At 37.4% G+C, this 21,692-nt stretch overlaps 1 protein-coding gene across 39 annotated transcripts in view; it reads right to left on the minus strand.

Annotated features, from left to right (window-relative positions):
- The window catches only part of Clasp2 (cytoplasmic linker associated protein 2), a 201,755-nt gene extending 190,060 nt beyond the window's left edge, over positions 1-11,695 (minus strand). For 3 of the 39 annotated variants that reach the window (XM_058576650.1, XM_058576645.1, XM_058576647.1), the window contains exon 1: positions 11,339-11,679. In XM_058576650.1, the coding sequence (XP_058432633.1) occupies positions 11,339-11,533 (195 nt within the window). In that variant the 5' untranslated portion in view covers positions 11,534-11,679. Of the gene's footprint in view, positions 1-11,338 lie in introns of all 39 variants that reach the window. The other 36 variants (XM_058576655.1, XM_058576665.1, XM_058576657.1 and 33 more) reach the window with 26 other exon arrangements.
- Positions 11,696-21,692: the final 9,997 nt, after the last annotated feature.

A 21,692-nucleotide genomic window follows, 5' to 3' on the forward strand; every position in this document is an offset into this window, starting at 1 on the left:
CAAGATAGGGCAATGTGAATACCAAAAAGGAAAAAATACATTGTCTTGAAATACATCAGATATGTTTAAATACAAGAGTTCATAATGATAGCAAAAAAAAAAAAAAAAAAAAAAAGTTCTGGCAACACTGAAGGACACTGGAAACATCACATTATTTTCACAATTAGTAAATAAAAGGAAAGAATCGTATAAACAAATCTGCCATTCTACATAAAGTATAACACTAAGTAACCAAATAGTTGTATATGGGAAAAGTTTGTCTTTATAAAAGAATTAAATATTAATGGCTGCTAACATTACAAAAAAAGAGATTCAGACTTTATGCACCTCCTGATGGATGGAGAACATTACTTATGAAATAGTCTTTTTAAAAATATTTTTAAATTTTATTATTTTTTAAAGTTTTTTGTAGATGGAGAAAATGTCTTTATTTTATTTGTTTATTTTTATGTGCTGCTAAGGATCGAACCCAGTGCCTCACACGTTAGACAAGTAGTCATATGCATACAGGGTCCTATGAAACAGTCTCAGTGGAAAAAAGAAACCCTGGATTTGATTAAGCTTTAGATCCAACTAAGTTACCAGTTTATAGGAAATACAGAAAAAAAAAAAGAAAAAAAAAAAAAAAGGTCAAACATCATTATAAGAATGAAATCAGAAAATCCAGACTACTGGAAACTCTATCACAAATAAAATCCAAGAACTTTTAAAAACAGAGAGGACTGAGAAGAAAACAGATTTATAAATACTTTAATGGATATGTTAACTCTGGCAGCAGAATAATGGTCTCCCAAAGATGTTCACATCCTAACCAAACCCCCCCCACCCGCAACTAGGTAAATATGTTATCCTACATGACAAAAGGGACTTTGTAGGTGGAACTAAAAATCATCAGAGAAGGAGACATTAACCTGGATTATCTTAGGCCCAATGTAAAGTAAGAACACTTGAAATCTACTCTTAGCAAATTTCAAGTATACGTTATTACTAATAATAGTCAACATGTTATACATTGTTTCCAGAACTAATTCATCTTATAACTAAAAGTGTATACTCTCTGAATAACATCTCCACTTTTCCCATTCTATTTTGTTGCTATGAATTCTACCTTATTTCTTTTAGACACCACATACAAATAGGATCATGTAGTATTTTTGTCTTTCTGTCTCTGGCTAATTTCACGTAGCATAATGTCCTTCAGGTTGATCCATGTTGTTGCAAGTAATAGGATTTCCTTTATTTTGTTGTCAAGGCTGAATAACATTTCATGTGTATATCACATTTTCTTTATTCATCCATCTGTTGATAAAAATAGGTTGTTTCCATATCTTGGCTATTATAAATAATGCTTCTATGAACGTGGCAGGGCAAATATCTCTTTAAAATAGTGATTTTACTTCTTTTAGCTATATACTCAGAAGTGGGATTGCTGAATCATATGGTAGGTTTGTTTTCATTTTGTTTTGTTTTGTTGGGTTTTGTCAATACTTCAGATTGAACCCAGGGCCTCAAGAACGCTAGACAAGCACTCTACCATTGAGCTACATCCCTCGTTCTTTTTTATTTTGAGACAGGGTCCTACTGAGTTACCCAGGCTGACCTCAAGTTTGCAATCCTAATACCTCAGCCTCCCAAAAGTTCCTCTTTGTCTACATCCTCACCAGCAACACTTGTTATATTCTGGCTTCTTGATAACAGACATCCTAACAGGTATGGGGTGATATCTCATTGTGGCTTTGATTTGCATTTCCCTAATGATTCCGGATGTTGAGTATTTTTTTCACATACCTGGTTGGTCATTTATATGTCCTCCTTTGAAAAATATCTATTCAGGTCTTTTGCACACTTTGTAAGTGGGGTGAATTTTTGGCTTAGGGTTTATTTGTCTGCTATTAAATTATATGACCTCCTTTTACATTTGGGATATTAACTCCTTGACAAATAAGTGGGTCTTTGCAAGTATTTTCTCCCATTCAGTAGATTGCTTTTCATTTTATTGTTCCTTTTGCTGTGCAGAAACTTGTTAGTTTAATATATAGTCCCACTTGTTTATTTTTTCTTTTGTTGCCTGTGCATTTGTTATAAAAAAAAAAAAAAATTGCCAAGACCAATGAAGAAATTTCCCATTTTCTTCCAAGAGTTTTTACAGTTACAGGTCTTACATTTAAGCCTTTAACCCATTTTTATTTATTTTTTGTGGTGTAAAATAAAGGTTCAACTTCTTTCTTTTGCATGTAGGTAACATTTCCCCCATACAATTAAATGAAGAGACTGTCTTTTTCTCATTGTGTATTCTTAACATCTTCGTCAAAAATTAGTTGAACATAGGGCTGGGGTTGTGGCTCAGTGGTAGAACGCACGCCTAGCATGCGCGAGGCCCTGGGTTCGATCCTCAACACCACATAAAAATAAATAAACAAAATAAAGGTATTGTGTCTAACCAAAAAATAAATATTTAAAAAAAATTAGTTGAGGATAGGAAAGGTAGCAGAATACAACAGTCACTAGTATGGCAATATGTAAAAATGTGGATGTGTAATCGATGTGATTCTGCAATCTGTATATGGGGTAAAAATGGGAGTTCATAACCCACTTGAATCAAATGTATGAAATATGATATGCCAAGAGCTTTGTAATGTTTTGAACAACCAATAAAAAAAAAAAAGAAAAAAAATTAGTTGAACATAAATGGCTGAGTTTTTTTCAAGGGTCCTTGTAAGAGGTAGTCCTTATAAGTACAGGTCTTTATAAGAAGGAAGTCAAAAATCCAAATCAGAGGAAATATGATGATGTAAGCAGAGGTCAGAAAGAAAGTTTTCAAGATGCTACACTGCTGGCTTTGATAATGGAAAAAGATGCCATGAGCCAAAGAATGCAAGCAGCCTCTAGAAGCCTCTCTTTAATTAAGTCTCCCACAATAGTTCTAGAATATAATCCTGCTGGCACCTTGAGTTTATCCCAGTAAAATCCATTTCAGACTTCTGATCTCCAGAACTATAAGAGCATACTGGATATTGTCATAAGCAACTACATTTGTAGTCATTTCTTAAAGCAACAGTAGGAAACTAATAAATTAACAACCACAACATATGAATCTTATTTGGATTCTTATTTCTCCAAACTAATTAAAAACACTGGAAATTTGAACTCTGGATATTTGATGTAAAGAAATTTTTTTGTAACTATGACAATGAGATTCAGGTTATACTAATTTTTTTAAAAGAGCTTATCCTTGAGACAATGACGAGACTAACTACAAAGTCTTATGGATGGACAATATGACATCTATGATTTGTGACAAGATGATGGAGTAGGGTTGCTTATGGGTGAAGAGTAGTGTTATGGCTGAGTTTATTTTACTGTCTACCTTTATATATGTGTTCAAAGTCCTCTACCATTATTTTGTTGTTTTGTTTTAACTATAGCAAGCATGATTCCTAATGGTGAAATGTTAGAACATACCTTTGAAACCTGAAAAGAGAAGAATGCCCACTCTCCTTTTTTCATCCCCATTCTATGGGTCTTAGAAAATACAATAAAACCAAGCAAAACTATGGACTGAAAAGAAGAAAGGTTGTCATTATTCTTTGATATGATCATAGTTAGAGAAAAACCCAGAAATTACAGGAGGGGAAAAAGCTTTTAATTATATAACAAGTAGGTTACTCATAAAAATCAATATGCCAAACACCATTCCATTTCTATATATTAGAAAGTATAATTTTTAAAAGAATCATATATACAGTACTCTCAAAAACTGTAAATTGCCTAAGAGTAATCTAATAAAAAAGTGTGTATAACACCTATTTTGAGAAAACAATTAAAACAGAATTGAAAAATATTAAATACCTAAACAATTTTCGTGGATAAAGAGGCAAATATTATAAAGACATTAATTCTTCCCAAGAAAGAGAATATTCAATGTAAATGCAATAAAAATTCCTCATATTCTGGTGCCTACCTGATTCTGAAATTTACATGGGATAATAGATAAAGACCCAGACAGGTGTATCGGCTCAGGAGGCTGAGGCAGGAACATTACAAATTCAAAGCAAGCCTCAGCAACTTAGCAAAGCCCTAAGCAACTTAATGATAAGCCTGTATCAAAACAAAAAGGGCTGGGGATATGGCTCAGTGATTGAACACCCCTGGGTTCAACTCCTAGTACCAACCAACCAGTCAATCAATATGCAATAACAGCTAATACATTTCTAAAGAATATGGTAGGTGAGCCAGGAGCAGTGGCACACACCTGTAATTCCAGCATTTTGTGGCGTTAGGCAAAAAGATTGCTAATTCAAGGTTGTTTGGGCAACTTAACAAGATCCTATCTCAAAAAAAAATTAAAAGGACTGGGGATGTGGCTCCATAATAGAGTACCTGTGGGTTCAATCTCCAGTACCAGACCAAAAAATACATACAGAGGTATATAGTTGGTAAATGTGATACATCAAATATCAAGATTTACATATGAAGCTATACATACCTTTTCTGAACTTCCATGTGAACATTTTTCAACTTAACCTGCATCTTGGCTAAGGGTATACTCAGCAGTAAAATACTAAAGCTCTCAAAAAGAAAAGAAATAGAGCAATACTCAAATTTGCTCCTCATCACTTCCTTAGAAACCCAAATGCCTCTGCTTATATCCCTTAAAATATAAAAAGTACAGCATCTCTCCCCAAAAGAAAGAATAACATAATTTGTAACAGTAGAAAAACTTTTTAAAAGCAGCTGGGCGTGGTGACTCACACCTGTAATCCCAGCAACTCTGGGAAATAGTCATGACTGAGATAGGAGGCTGTAAATTCAAGGCCAGCTTCAGCAATTTAGGGAGTCCCTAAGCAACTTAGTGAGATTCTGTCTTAAAGTAAAAAACAGGACTGGGGATATGGCTCAGAGGGTGGCAAATTGCCCCTGGGTTTAATTTCTGGCACACACACACACAAAAAAAAAAAAAAAAGCTAAAAATTTGGAGGTAAGGTCAAACAAATTTTAGGGTATTTTTAAACCATAAAACTCAAATTTTAAAAAATATAATGAAATGTTATTAACCCTGAGAAATTTCAGGACTCTAGAGTCATTCCTCCATTCTTTCTCTCCCACCGATTTCTCTCCCTCTGCCCCTCCCTTCTCACCTCTGCATCACAAGTAGTTGAACATATTTGAGCAATCAGTCAATAAACTTAAATGCAAGCCATTGCCTTTGCTAGAGAGTTTCAATTAAATAGGATATAAAGTCTTCCAAATAGCTTAGATCACAAATGTTGTCATTCCTGGAAAACTCATACACCAAAACAGTTCTGTTAAGTAACTGCATTAGATAGTAATGATTACACTCAATTTAAGAATCACAACTAAGAACTTTCCTTATAAAGTCAGAAAGTCAGCCAGCACCACAAAAAAATAAAATAAATGAAGTCAGAAAGTCAGGCAACAAGTTTTTTGACACCCAGAAACACATGTTTAATTCATAATCATGAATATTTTTTTTCCACAAGCGGAACAGGAAAAAAAGCATATATTGCTCATAACAAACATACTCATATAATGCTCCTCTTAGTAGGAAGTAGAATAGGTTTACAGGATGTTTTTTCCCCACCAAATTAACTAAGAAAATTAGTGTGAATGGGGATATAGCTGAATGGTAGAACACATGCTTAGCATGTACTGGGTCCTGTATTCAATCCCCAACACTAAAAAATTCTTAGACAATTAGTAGTAAAAGAATGTTATAGGGGCTGGGGCTGTAGCTCAGTGGCAGAGTGCTTTCCTAGCATGTGTGAGGCACTGGGTTTGATCCTTAGCACTGCATAAAAATAAACAAATTAAATAAAGGCATGCTATTCATACACAGCTACCGAAAAAAGAGTAGTATAGAATAATTGGCTAAGCAAAAGGGCATGTACACACAGGTTATATAAATGAAACCCAATGATCTACAAATTTTAAAAACCTGAAAAGAAACATAGTTATTTTTTTATAAATAATAAAACTATTGACTTCAAAAAGGAAGAGAAACAAAGTGAGTTAGTGATGAACGTTAGGATGAGGTAGACAAAATAAGGAAAATATAACCCAATATTCCCCCGTCTAGACATATGCCCAAGAACAATGGTCCTCAAGGACAGTGGGAATGGGGGACACAAATATTACAATCTGGAGATGCACAGCCTATAGGTACTTGGTATAGGTATACTTGGCAGTCCTGCTGACAAACATTTAAATAGATTAAAAAAACCTATCTGAAGTTCTGTAAGTCTAAAATTTAACTTTGCCCCCCGCAAGTACCCTTTTTTTTTGCGGGGAGGGGTGGGCATGGTTTTGGTATATGAGTTTTCCAGGAATGCAATCAACAGGTAAATCAAAGGACAAGTGTGCTTTCATTTACTAATGCAACAAATATTAGGAGATTGTCATGGCTGTAAATGCTGGAAGGTGAGTAGATACACTATGGGAGAATTTAAAAAATTCTAATTCCTTCAATTTCCTCAATGGAGTAGGAAGGAAGGACTTAGCTGACAGTGATAATAGATAAGAAGATATTGGTATCTCTCTCTAAGGGGAGAGAAAAAGATGTAAAATAGCTGTTTAAGTGAAACAGTGAATGAACTCCAAAATACAGTATGATGCCAGACAGTATTAAGGGCCAACTTTCAGTCCACAAATTTAAATGAAGCCAGTTTAAAAAACTGTGTTTTCATCCATCCACCTTAAGTTCCACTGGTGCAGGTATAAAGATAGGCAGAGTTGGGTTAATTCATACTGAAGTTTATTAAATGAGGATAATAAATCAAGAATGAGAAGGTAGACAAAAATTAAGAATGAATATAAGGGTGTGATTAATGACTGACCATGATATTTAGCTCAGTGATGAGAGTAGGACAACTGGATGTAATGGAACATGCCAGTGATCCCAGCAGCTTGGAATCTTCCTGAGGCAGGAAGATCATGAGTTCAAAGCCAGCCTCAGCAATGGCAAGGTGCTAAGCAACTCAGTGAGACCCTATCTCTAAATAAAATACAAAATAGGGCTGGGATGTGGCTCAGTGGTTGAGTGCCCCTGAGTTCAATCCCTGGTAACCCCCCGCAAAAAAAAGAGTACAGGATAGGGGCTGGGCCTGTAGCTCAATGGTAGAGTGCTTGCCTTTCATGTGTGAGGTACTGGATTCAATCCTCAGCATCACATAAAATAAATAAATAAAGATATTGTACACATCTACATCTAAAAATATATCTAACTTAAATAAATAAATAAAGGTATCATGTCCATCTACAACTAAAAAAAATAAAAATAAAAAAAGAGTGCAGGACAGTTAAAAGCTTAATGAAAAGGATGTCAGATGGGATGATCAAACTTTGTAAGCTAGTGTACTGAAGAAATGAGGTTCAAAATTTAGACTTACAAGGCTGAAGTTGTGGCTCAGTGGTAGAACGCTTACCTCACATGTGAAAGGCACTGGGTTCAATCCTCAGCACCACATAAAAATAAATGAATAAAGGTATTGTGTCCATCTATAACTAAAAATATATTTTTTAAAAAGTTAGACTTACAGAGTATCACTGTCATCAACAATGAATCACCCAGCAACCACACATTTGTAATAGTCTGAATTGATAGTGACAGCATTATAACTATTACACGTACTGTTGCAGCCATGTAACTATCATGTCTTCTTGATCAGTCTGGTTGGCACATTAAACATAGAAATGCAGTCAGTCCTCCAAATCTGTGGGTTCTACATGCTCAGATTCAGCCAACCTCAGAAAAAATATTTGAGAAAAATATATTGTGGATCTACACTGAAAATGTACATTTTTTCCTTGTCATTACTTCCTAAATAATATAACTATTTACATGGTGTTTACATAGTATTCAATATAACTAATCTAGAAATTATTTCAAGCATATAGAAGGATACATAGGTTATATGTAAACTCTACACCATTTTATATAAGGTATTTGAACACTGAGGATTTTAGTATATGAGAGAGAGGAATGGAACCAATTCCCTGTTCAAACTAAGGGAAAACAACATATTTTACCTCATTATAAATTACATGTAATTTTCCTTTATACTACTGTTAGAGGACACTACACAGATTTTTAAAAATTATGTGTAATAGGTATTCTCTATACATTTAATTTCAGGATTATAAAGGGAGCATTAAAGGAAGATGCTAAATCTGACCACTTAGAATCAATAACCAAGAGAAATTCTCATGCATATGTACAAAGTGACAATATACAATGTTAATAGTAAAAATATTAAAAACAACCTGGAAAGGAACAGGCCAAAATACACATATATTAGTTGGTAGATAAAAATCTTTTGAGGAGGGGGAGTACAAAAACATGGTAGCTAGATGTCATGGCACATGCCTATAATCCCAGCAACTCAGGAGGCTAAGGCAGGAGGATCACAAGTTCAAGGCCAATCTGAGCAATTTGGCAAGATCCTGTCTCAATATAAAAAATAAAAAGGGCTAGAAATGTAGCTGAGTGGCACAGTACCCCTAGGTTTGAGCCCCGCATCCCATTTAAAAAAAAGTACAATAGTGATAGTTTATAGGAAATATAATTGAAGTGAAGCTGATGTTGGGAAATATTATCCTTAGAAAGTCAAGGAGGCTATAATTTTGAATTCCCAGAAGCATGAAATCCTAGCACATTACTTAGGTAGCACTATGTAGTTATAATATAAATACTACTTATTGTTTTCTTCATTTTTAGAGTCAATTTACTGTTACAGATGCAGATGAAATGTAAATGTTACTGTTGCTCACAATGTACAAGAATGAAAATAAAGCTAACAAATAATAGAAAACAAGTTTTAAAAAGGAAAGAAGGATGAATATCCTAATTTCTTTAGGCTTAATCCTGCCTAAAATTTCCTATTCCCTTCACTGTTTTTCTCCAAACTATTCATCACCACCTACCACACAATAGATTTTATTTACTTATCCTGCCTATTCCTCTATCCCCACTAAAATGTAAGTCCACAAAGGCAAAGATATCTCTTTTTCACTATTGTATCCGAAGTGCCTAGAATAGTAGTAAGTGCCTGAACATGGTAGGTCATCAAAAAATATCTAAATGAATGAGTCTTGCCTGTCTGGTTCACAGCTAGATCCTCACCATCAAGAACAATACCCAGCATATAGACAGTACTCAAATGTATCAAAGCAATGACTGTTATGACATAAATTCTAAAGTATCAAAACCAAAGAAAAACTAGTTTGTTCAGCATAATTTAAAATTTAAGTACAATTCTATTTGTACATTCAATATTCCTACATTTTTTTTTAAGAGACTTTGGTGTGGGCTGAGATTTAGTGATAGTTATCTGGATAAAAGACCCCCTGGGTTTAAACCCCAGGAATGTCCAAAATCAATTTAAAAAAAAAAAAAAGAATTTGGTGTGTTTCATTGTCTCTCGAGTAAAAACAGAATATGCAATTTAGTTTATAAAACCCAAATAACACTAATTAGAATACTCTCTCCCTAGTAATGTCAGAAGTTTTTATATTAAAGAATTTAGTAATTTTATATTAAAGAATTATTGGTTCAATAATTCAAGAAGAAGAAAGAATTGATGGATCAAATATCCTTGAGTAGATAAGAGGACATGGAAGCTAATAATACTCATGAGGAGGGACTGGTGTTAAGTGAGGAAGGCAGGTAATTCATCCATCATAACAGCAAAAAAGGTAGACTGTTGGGGAGAGCAACCAGAAAGTGTGTAAATAAGCTGGTGGGAGCCTGTGGCAGGTCTCTTCTGAGTATCTGGTGAGAGCATGGAAAGAATGTACAGCAAAAACAAATGAAAACCTGAGGCAGACCCCTGAAGGATCCTTACTCTTAAGGACCAGTTAAAAACAGCACCAAGCAGAAATAGAGCTGGGGGCATTAACAGAAAAATTAGGATACTGTGTTATCACAGAAGCCAGATGTGTTTCAAGAGATGGACTGCTCAACCATCCATTCACTGACAGTACACCTGAGGAGTGAAACAGCTCAAAGCAGATTAGCTACAGTCAATGAGAAGCAGGGGGCACATCAATCACTTGGAAAGGTGAACAAACATTGTCAAAGAGCTGATTTTCTACAAGAATCTGTGCTGTATCATAAAATCAACTACCTTGAGCATGTCTTTCTTAAAAAGTAAGTAAATTTAGCTTGTTTCTCCAAATAACTAATATTCCCAAATGGCAATGATATATTAGTAAACAATAACTTTTCCCAAATAAGAACAATAAAGATATAATATGTAATGAAGCACAAAAGTGGTAAATTTTCAAGTAGGTTTTACCATTAAATCTGCATCATAATTCTAGAGTTTGTCTTTCTTCTCTGCATAGAGAAGCTTTCAAAGTACAGCCTATTCGCTGGATATAAGGATATATTTCTAAGAAAAATCACTTCATCCACAGGTTCCCGCCAGCATTTTAAAGCAACACTGCCACCAGAAGACTGGAAAGAAAAGTAACAGCTAACTACTACAGAACAGGCTAATTACAGAATATTTACCTGGCCTCTCTACATAGCTACACTATAGTCTGCTACTACTGACTCTAAATAAACATTCATTTCTTCTTATACCTCATCCTCCTCCTCACCAATAAACCTGGTAGCACATGGTTTCAAGTCCGAGTCAATCCTCAGCTGCATTACAACAAAATGAAGAGCCTTCAACTGCTTCCGGTCGTCAATAAGGAAAAGCAAATAATGTAACAGGATCTACAGTTTTTCATAAGAAAAAACAGTAAACACAATCGGACACCTAGTTAAGCCCTTAAAATCTTTTAGAGACGAAGATCACCACCTTCCACACATAACAATTATGGCGGTGGGAGGGGGGAGGAAGGAACCGGGAGACTGAGTAGGATGAAAATCAGTAGGAGGGGATTAATTTGACATCTCTTTTCAACTCAAAATCGTATCCTAACGTCCTATGTCTTCGTACATAGAGTTTACACTGGCGAGAACAAATATGTCTTGGATCCCTTTACTGTATATATGTTATCAATGATTTTTTTTTCCAAGTAAGTGATAAACACTGTGCCCCCCCGCCCCCGTGCCAAGTAACTCCGCAACGTGTCACGGAATAGCTGAATTTGTCGTTGTTTCACAAGCGTGGAAAAACTTGGTCGTGGTGAAAAGTCACAGTCGCGAAAAGAAAGACGGAGCGCCCCGGATCCCCGAGTTTCCCCTTCGCCGGGGTCTTCTGCCGCGCCGACGCTGCTCGGGAGCTCCCGGCCAGACGCGCACGTCCAGGATTAAAGGGCCGGTCGGGAGCGAGGGCGTGCCCCGCCGCGCCGCGCCGCCACCACTTACCCGGTAGTTGCTCGAGCCCACCCAGCCGGTGAGCGCGTCCACGGTCTTGCCCAGGCGGCTCAGGTCGTCCCCCAGGTCCGGGATGGCTCCAGGAGAGCTAAGGTAGAGCACGAGCTCCTGGCCCACCTGCAGCCGGCTGCCCACGTCCTTCTGCAGCACCTGGGCGCTGAAGTACTCCATGCTGCGGGGCTCCATAGCTGCGGCCGCCGCCCGCCCGCCGGCCAGCCCTCCCGCGAGGGGCCAACTTTCGCCAAGCGCCGCCCAGCCGCCAGGGCGAGTCCCCGTGGGAGCCCGCGGGATGCGCTCGGCCAGCCCGGGGCGCGGCTCCTGGGGCGCGGGGGTGGGCGGAAGCTGCGCCAAGCGCCCAGCGGACCCCAAACCAGTCAAACTCGGCGCCCCCCGAGCCCCAGCCCGCTCTAGAAGCCGCGGCCGCCGGCGACGTCAGCACGCGCGTGACGTCAGCGCGACGCCGGAGAGCGCCCGCCTGCCAGGGCTCGTGCTTCCCAGTGGAGGCAGCGGTAGCTGCAGGAACTGGCGTGAATGCTGGGACGCCTTGGGAGGGTTTGAGGGCTTCCTTGGGTGGACACTGCCAGCGGGGCCAACAGTTTACCGCTAGCGGATTTTGCAGTACCCTGCCTTCGCTGTGTCATATACAGATCGCTGCCAAGTTTTCTTCCACTTAAATCAATACTAACAAAGTTTCTGGTGCTTGGTATCTCCTTCCACTTCTCCGGACGTTTTTTTTTTTTCTTTCTTAAAAAGTTTATTTATTTTTTAAGTTGGTGCGTTATAGTTATACATAAAAGAAGAATTCATACGTGCACATACCCTGGTGTCATTAACTTCATTCCGTTCCTCTTCTTTCCCATTCCTCCTCCCTCACTCTCTTTATTCCACTTTCTCTACTTCACTGTTCTTCATTGTACTTGCATGGTATCCCCACCCCTTTTTAAATTCCTTGTTTCTCCCTAGTTTCTGCCTATGAGAAGACATTCAATCCTAGTCTTTCTGAATCTGGCTTATTTCAATCATGATGTTCTGACCATTTTTTTTTTCCTAAAACCAGAATACATTGTAATATTCTTTGTTGAGAGCTAGCTATGGGATTAACAGACCTAACACTATGTCTTGCCACAATGTCAGAATTTATTCACAAGCCACACTAGTTTAATTGGTTGCAATTTACTGAGTACTTGTGGGTGACTTGTAGTCAGAAGCCCAGCAATCACAGAGATATTGTTCTTGTTGTTTTTTAGTTACTTTATTGAACATTATATTCAATATAAATGTGTTAACCATTATAATTATCATGATACAATGTGTATGTGTGTAAATGCAAAAATACCCATTGGTTGTGTTTTTAGAGGTATAATTACATTTAGAAACCTATGCAATGTGAAATATAATTTGACATTAAAAAAAAAACTAGAAGTATGAAAGCCAGTGTGTTATTTGATAAGAGGCTATTACTGCTTCTGAAATTATTGCATGTGTGTCCCTTTTCTCTAGTGATGTTGGATTTATCATTCAGTTTTGATTGGAGTAATATTGTTCCACATTACTGATTTTTTTTTAAGTACTGTTTGAACCCTGGGCCTCATGCTTAATTAAGGTAAGCTCTACCACTGAGCTACATCCCCAGCCCCCACAACACTAATTCTAACATACATCTGAAAGTTTCTTGCTTAAGCTCTGCTTAATCTTCACCAAAGGAGCAACATCAGTCATGCTGGTACCCTTTTCTCCAATTCTTGTTTTACCTTTCTGAATTCCTCTGTAACTTCAGATCAGAGTCTTGTCCTTTCAGTTACTCCACTATTTCCCTGCTGGTGTCATTCCCTTGTCTCACTCAGCTGAGCTTGCACTGTAGGATGTTGTGATCCAAGTGCTCAAGTTGATTGTTCAAGTGCTTTTCTCAGCTACCAGTCTTTTCCAGAGTCCTACTAATTTCATTATGGAGTTTGTCCAAAAATTCTTTGATCTCCTTTAGAGCAGATTCAGTTCCAATTTTGTGCTGGTGCATTTAGTCAAATGGATTCTCTAATCCATTTTAGAGGTTTCATTCCATGATTGGCTGGCTTTGAGGCAGAAACATTATGGTGTAACCACATGGAAGAGGAAAGCTGCTCCCTGTGGCTACCAGGCAGCAGAGAGAGGCAAGCATGCAATCATAGGTTCTTTCATTCCAATCCTAATTACCATTATCTGTAACACTTCAGTTGCACATCATGCTTTACACACACACACACACACACATATATATATATATATATATATGTATATATGTGTATATACATATATACATATATAAATGTATATATATACATATATACATATATATATATACAAATTACAGAAAGGCTAAGAAAGGGTTAAGGTAGCCACAGGGGTTCAGGGGGGCTAAACAAACTACAAAGGCAGAAAGAAGATACAAATGGAAGAGTCATCACTGAATGTCAGTCAGATAAGACTGTAAGCTGCTAAAGAACTTGTTCAGGGTACAGGACTGTCAGAACACACAGAGTCAGGTTGGCAGGCAATTCCAAAGTGGGCCATCAAGCAGGAATGTCAAGCTAAGCAGTTTCAAAGTGGGCCATCGATCAGTAAGATCAAACCCAGGAACAGAGGGTCGGAGGTTCATCATCTCCATCTCACAATGGGTCAGGGTGTATAGCACCAGGCATTCTTGGGGGTGTTCCTCCTTTTATGGGTCCCAGGTGAGAAGGTTGTTTCATTCAATGGACTGGTGAATTCAATAAGCATGTGGGCCTGGTTTGACAGATACGGGGTTGATACACCCCTTGCATCAATAAGTTGATGCATGATTTAATTCAGGAAGTTCACAGATGGGTCATTTTTATTAACACAATTTATCAGTTTGTGCCTTATGCTTGTGCTGTGCAGACGGTGGTTGTTTACTTGTACAAACCAAGTATAGAGTCATTCTGCTTGGCACTTTTACTCAAAATGGAGTAACTCGTACCAAACTAATGTTTTATATAATGGAGTAACTGAGGGTTAGGCACAGCCTGCAAACCACTGTTCTATACATCATAGAGTATTTCAGAGCCAAGCCTAGCCTACTCTCCACATTCTTCCTCATCAAAAACATTATGATCCCCTGCTTCCAGTCACCAGCAGTCACCATGTAGTACCATTTTCTTTTTAATCTGAAGTTTGAAGTTCATGTTCCATGAGTTTTGGCAATCACATTGATTCGTGAAATCATTATCCAATGAAGGTATCATACATTCTATCAGCCCAGGAAGTTCCCAGAAACTTCCCAGTCAATAACCACCTCCACCCTAGGCAATTCTAATTTGATTTCTAATAGGGTTTTTCCTGTTCCTGAACTTAGAAAAATTCATACAGTCTGTTTGAATCTGGATATTTTCTACTATCAAACTTTCAATAATTTTGCTGGGTTCTCTGATGTCTTAGAAGTCCATTCCTTTTTATTGCCAAACAGTATTCCATTGTACTGATTTATGGATCCATTTACCTAGTGACAGGCATTTGGATTGTTTCCAGTTTTTTATTCTTATGAATAAAGCTGCTATAATGGTTAGTGTCCAAGCTGTTGTGTGGGCATGTGTTTTTATTTCTCTTGTGTAAATACCAAGGACTGGAATTACTAGGTCTCATGAAAAATGTGTGTGTGACTTTAGAATAAACTGTCAAGCTGTTTACTAAAGTGGCTGGACCATATTAAGTTCCTACCAGCAGTGCTCAAGAATTCCAGTTGCTCCACAACGTTTACAATATTTGGTATGGTTAAGATTACTCAGTATAGCTATTCCAGTGGGAGTAGAGTGCTCTACAATATATTATAAATATACATAGCATTTGTTTCTCAGCTAATTATTCCCAATAACAATTAAACAATTATTTATATAGTATCTGACTCCTCTGATACCTAGAAAGCTCTGGGAACATTTGTGTTTTCTCTAGGATGGTACTTGGTTTATAATGGGTGTTCAATCAACTTAAGTTGAATAAGTGAATGAATTCAATGAAAATGGACATTTGAAATATAAATAATAACTAAATAATATACTTTGCAAATGCAAAGAAACCTGACCTTTTTATGTTTGTTCTGATGTTTTTTTCTTATATTTGTTTTTTATCTTGTATTGTGTTGTAAATTTCTTCCATTTTTTACTGGTTGTAAATCCCCTGAGACTCTGCATCAATCAAATAAACTATGTGCTATGGTTAATTTTATGTGTACACTCATCTGGACTAAGGGATGACCAGCTAGCTAGGAATATATTAATTTTGGTTGTATCTATGAGGATGTTTCTGGAAAGATTAGCATTTGAATAGTTGAGCGGAGTGAAGCAGATGTTTCTCCCCAATATGGGTGAGTATTATCCGATCCATTGAGGATGTGAACAGAACAAAATGGTGGAGGAAGGGTGAATTTACTCTCTACTTGTGGTGAGATAGCCATCTTTTATCCTTAGACATTAATGCAGCTGTTTCTCCAACTTTAGACTCACACCAAGATTTATATCATCAAGTCTCTAATTCTCTGGCTTTCAGACTAGGATTGAATTACACACCAGCTTTCTTGGTTCCTCAGTTTGTAGGCAGTATATATGAGACTTTTTAGCCTCTATCTGTAGATATTCTGTTGGTTCTGTTTCTTTGGAGAACCCTGATTAGTACAGGCTGATAACTATTCCTTGGGTGTCTATAGGTTCTGTTCTTACAGGGTTGCAAAACAATGTAAAAGGAGGATCCCGAGGATAGGAAATCTATATTTTAGATTATTGGATTGGCATGAGGACAGGGACCAAGCTTTCAGTAACAAATTGTTGACCTGAGAACAGCCCCCTCTCCAGTTTTCTTGGGCATGTCTGCCTCTCCAGGCAACCCTTCTTCCATGCTGAGGATACAAGGTGCCTGGTAAGTTTGTTGACAGCTGACTGCTGGAACATTTGGAGAGGGGTGAGTTTGCCTTGGGTGGAACTAGAGGAGCTATTCCTGTGAGTAAATGAATAGAGACTGAAGAATTGTCCATGCAGTTGTTGAAACTCTTTTTGCTTCAGGGAACTCCCACCTTCTGTCCCTGAACAGTATAAGTTGCTCCATCTTGGTCTACTTCAAGAAAAAGGAAACTGAATGCAGTAAAGTTACAATACCCTTGGCCATCTGCATGCTACCTGCCATATGTATACCTTGTCCAGTCACCCACCAACTGCCACCATGGACCTTTGGACGGCCCTGATGCTGAATACCCTTAACTGTTCATGCCCCACTTGATAGAGAACAAGAACTTCAGATCACTTCTCCCAACTTTGCCCTTTCTCCGAAGTAAGCAGCTTGAAGATGCCATCACCCATTTTTCCATAGAAATGGAATTTAGAAATTGACAGTGGAGAAATGCAACAATGGTCCATTTTATGCTTTGAATGTAACACTTGCTGCTGTATCACTGTGATTTATTTTAAATGGGGATATGTTTCTTTCTCTTCCTCCTCCCACTTTCCCTAATCTGTGGGTAGGAGTAGGAGTGACAACAGGATTACCTTTCTTCCTCATCCTAAGCACAGGCAGAGTTATTTCTTGAGCACACATGAAGGAAGCACTTCAGGGGAAGGCACCAGAAGATCTAAGAAATTTACTATTTCCTAAATTAACAAGTGAATTACAACTCTAGATAGAGAATATGTGAAATGTAGCCTGTGAATTACCACTTCCAACCCCTCCTGTTAGGCTGGCTGGGCCTGGTACCCCATGCCTGTAATCCCTTTGGCTCTGGAGGTTGAAGCAGGAGGATTGAAAGTTCAAAGCCAGCCTCAGCAACTTAGTGAGACCCTGTCTCAAAATAATAAGTAAAAGGGCCTGGGGATGTGGCTCTGTGTTTGAGTGCCCCTGGGTTCAATCCCCAGTACCAAAAATAAATACATAAAATAAATATATTTATTTATCCCCACCACCCGCCCATTTCCCTGGGACAGGAGTTCCTTGTGTTTTTCCTTTGCTAGCAAAGCATTAAAACTTATTTTTCCTTTTTCTCAAAATAAATAAATAAATAAAATTTAAAAATGATTGCTGCTCTTCACCCTCAGTTGTCTCCATTTACCTTTTTGAATTTATGTAACTTTAGGATCACATTAGATGGTCTGTAAGTTATAAGATAATTAAATTGTCTTCAGGTTCTAATTATGATTGCATTGAGTAGTCCTGAAAGCAACTAAAAAATTCTTAAACACAGGTTACTATTACTTACATATCCTTTTTGTTGTGATTTAGATCTTAAATGGCCCTAAAAGCTCATGTGTCAAAGGCTTGTTCCCTAGCTGATGGTGCTATTGGGAGTTGGTGGACACTTCAGGATGTGGGGCTCGTTGGAGGAAGTAGATAATTGGGGATGTGCCATTGAAGGGTGTATGAAGACCCCAGCCCCTTCCTCTCTCCCCCTTTGTTTCCTTGCCACCATGAGGTGAGCAGCTTTCCTCCACCACTTGCTTCTGCCACTGTAGGCCCAAAAGGCACCAGGTAAAGTGACCATGAAACCTTTGAAACTGTGAGCTAAAATAAATTTTTTCTCCTTTTAAGTTGTTTACTTAAGGTATTTTGTCACAGTGATATAACACTAAGAAATCCTCTGTTTCGTTAATTCATGAACAAATATCTTCAGAGTACATCATGTGCTAGAGATACTATCCCAAGTTCCATAGGTACACACAGATTATTTGCATTTGGCCTCTGCCCACAATAAGCTCACACAGACAAGAAAATCAACATTTCTGGGATGGCATGATAGGATCAGCAAAGAATTTTTGGGAAAAACAACAACAACAACAACAAACTCCTTATCTAGATTTCACCAAGTATGGAGTAGGAAAGTTATAAATTAGAGAAAGCTTCCTGGAGAAGGTTATATTTAAATTGAGTTTTAAGAATAATTAGGGGGGCTGGGGATGTGGTTCAAGCGGTAGCGCGCTCGCCTGGCATGTGTGCGGCCTGGGTTCGATCCTCAGCACAACATACAAACAAAGATGTTGTGTCCGCCGAAAACTAAAAAATAAATATTAAAATTCTCTCTCTCTCTCTCTCTAAAAAAAAAAAAAAGAATAATTAGGAATGAACCAATTCAAGAAGTGGTCTCCTCAGGAATAGCATGTTTATCTACAAGTTGTAGTCTTGAGTGTTCAATTCAACATTTGTTATACTTATGTATCTATAAAAAATTTACATAATACCACTGTTGTCTGCCATAGGTTTAACATTGTTGAAGCAAAAAGGTCCCAACTTTTAAGTTGCACAGACTCACTGTCTTAGTCATTTTTTTTTTAGAGAGAGAGAGAGAGAGAGAGAGAATTTTTTAATATTTATTTTTTTTTTTAGTTTTCGGCGGACACAACATCTTTGTTTGTATGCGGTGCTGAGGATCAAATCCGGGCCGAACGCATGCCAGGTGAGCGTGCCACCGCTTGAGCCACATCCCCAGCCCTCAGTCATATTTTCATATTACTCCAAACTAAAAGAAATAACTAAGCAATACCACCTATTTTTAAAATATATATATATATTTATTTTTTAGTTGTAGTTGGACATAATACCTTTATTTTATTTATTTTTATGTTGTGCTGAGGATCAAACCCAGGGCCTGAAAAGTGCTAGGTGAGCACTCTACCATTGAGCCACAACCCCAGCCCACAATACCACCTATTGAATTATAAAATCTAATGAATAAGCCAGGTATGATGGCACATGCTTGTAATACCAGAGATGCAGGAGGATCACAAGTTCAAAGCCAGCCTCAGCAACTTAGTGAGGTCCTAAGAAACTTAGTGAGACCTCATCTCAAAATAAAAAATAAAAAAGGGCTGGGGTTGTAGTTCAGTGGTAAAGCACCTCTGGGTTCAATCCCTAATACGAAAAAGAAAGAAAACAAATCAATGAGTAAGAGTATGCATGTCCTAACAACTTAATAGCCATACAAAAAAAATTAATACTTATGAATAAAAAACAATTTTTATTTCATTTTAAATACTTAAATACTTACATTTAATCATGAATAGGATATCTGTGCTGGTTGGTCACTGCTCAATTTGTCAAACATTGCAATGAGGCTGATACCATGATTTTCATACTGTTGTATGTGGATTTTCATGCTATACTTCTGTTTTTATCACAGTAACCATAGAAGACACAACCTTGCAAGGGTAGGACCTTAATGTACCACAGTCTAACATTAAAATTGTGAACTTATTGGAGCCACATTATATCTGACAAATGCTGAATATCCCTATTTTTCTTTAAAATTGAAAGTGTTCTGGTGTGCTCTTGTTGAGTACCCTGAGTGCCCTGGTTCCTTCATGAAGTTATCAGAGAGACAGAACAGAAGACACAGATAGTTCAATCAGGAGGACTGGGCTTCGAAAAAGTCTTGGCCATATGTAAGGTCTTTTAATCTTCCAAACAGTGCTATATGGAAAACACTATACCACCAACTTAGAAATGAGAAAGCTGGGGCTCAGAATTAGGTCCCTAGCCTCATTCATAACTCTGGATCCATGATTTGAGTCCAGGATATTTGTTTATATTTGCTTCTGTTATTTTCCAAATAGATACAATTAAAGGAAAGAAAATTAGGGGTGTGTGTGGGGGGAGGTAGTTTTGAATAAACTACCAGAATAATAACATTCCTTGTCTAATATGCTTTTATTTCCTTTTTTTTTTTTTTTGGTAGCAGGATTTTAAACCCAAGGATGCTCAACTACTAAGCCACATCCCCAGCCCTTTTTATTTTTTTTTATTTTGAGAGAGTGTGTACCTAAATTGGTTAGGGTCTCACTAAATTCCTGAGGCTGGCTTTGAATTTGCAATCCTCCTGCCTCAGCCTCCTGAGCCACTGGGATTAAAGGTGTGTGCCATCACACCCAGATACTTTTTATTTCTTTGAATATTTATATTTTCACTTACAACCTGCCATTCTTTGAATTGCTACTAAAAAGAAAAGGGTAAGGAGATGAAGGAATTGTGTCAAAATTTTAGGAAATAATATGATATAGGAAACATCTACATTCTTTCATGCTTATTCCCTAAAATGTGTCTGAGAGCCTGTGTGTTTTTTTTGGGGGGGAGTGGTACTGGGGTTTGAACTCAAGGGCACTCAACTACTGAGCCACATCCACAATCCTATTTTGTATTTTATTTAGCAACAGGGTCTCACTTAGTTGCTTAGTGCCTCATTTTTGCTGAGGCTGGCTTTGAACTCATGATCTCCTGACTCAGTCTCCTGAGCCGCTGGAATTACAGGACTGCACCACTGTACCTGGCTTCATATGTGTATATTTAACTGTCAACAATACTAAAATAGATCATCTAAATACAGCAGACTGGACTCCTGATCTATGTATTTGTTCATTATTTGTGACAATAATGGAAACTTTGAGTAGAACTTTGTTCTGACAGTGGAGTTTCTTTTCTATACAAAGATTAGGAAATAAATCACTATGCTATTTGTTTGAAGCCATATTTCAACAAAGATTTACCAAGAAAGACATTGTGTTAGGTACCAGGGTGGAGGTAACAAGTAAGAGTGACTTACCAAAAATATATCATAATCTCTCCTCAAAGGTTAAGAGGGATGTCCATAAAAGTTCATGGTAGATATTCATAATAGCCCAATTATAAAACAAAACAAATGTCTACCAATTGGAAAATAGATAACTGTATTTCAGTGTACGGTGGCACACACTTGTAATTCCCGCCACTTGGGAAGCTAAGGCAGGAGGATCTAAAGTTGGATACCATTCTTGGCAACTTATTGAGACCATGTCTCAAAATAAAAAGTTACAAGTTCTCGGGATATAGTTCAGTGGTAGAGTATATCTGGATTCAATCCCCAATATCATAAAAACAAATAAAATAAATTAGATGAAAATTAATAAAAAATAAATAAGGGAATAAAAAGGTTAAGAAATAGGGATTAAAACCTAACAATTATAAATATTTATGCCGCCAGAGGCTGGGGTTGTGGCTCAGCAGTAGAGTGCTCGCCTAGCATGTGCGAGGCCTTGGGTGCAATCCTCAGCACCACATAAAAACAAATAAACAAAATAAAGAAAATAAATACATAAATATTTATGCCCCAAACAATGGAGCATCTATGTACATCAAATAAACCTTTCTCAATTTCAAGAGTCAAATAGATCACAATACAATAATACTGGGTGACTTTAACATACCTCTCTCACTACTGGATAGATCTTCCAAACAAAAATTAAATAAGGAAACTATAGAAATAAATAATACAATCAATAATTTAGACTTAAGAGACGTATATAGAATATGTCATCCATCAACAAGCAAATATACTTTTTTTCTAAGCAGC

This window comes from Marmota monax, unplaced genomic scaffold, assembly GCF_021218885.2.
Source record: "Marmota monax isolate L192 unplaced genomic scaffold, Marmota_monax_Labrador192_F-V1.1 WCK01_AAM20220418_F8-fsc00021, whole genome shotgun sequence".
Lineage (NCBI taxonomy): Eukaryota > Metazoa > Chordata > Mammalia > Rodentia > Sciuridae > Marmota > Marmota monax.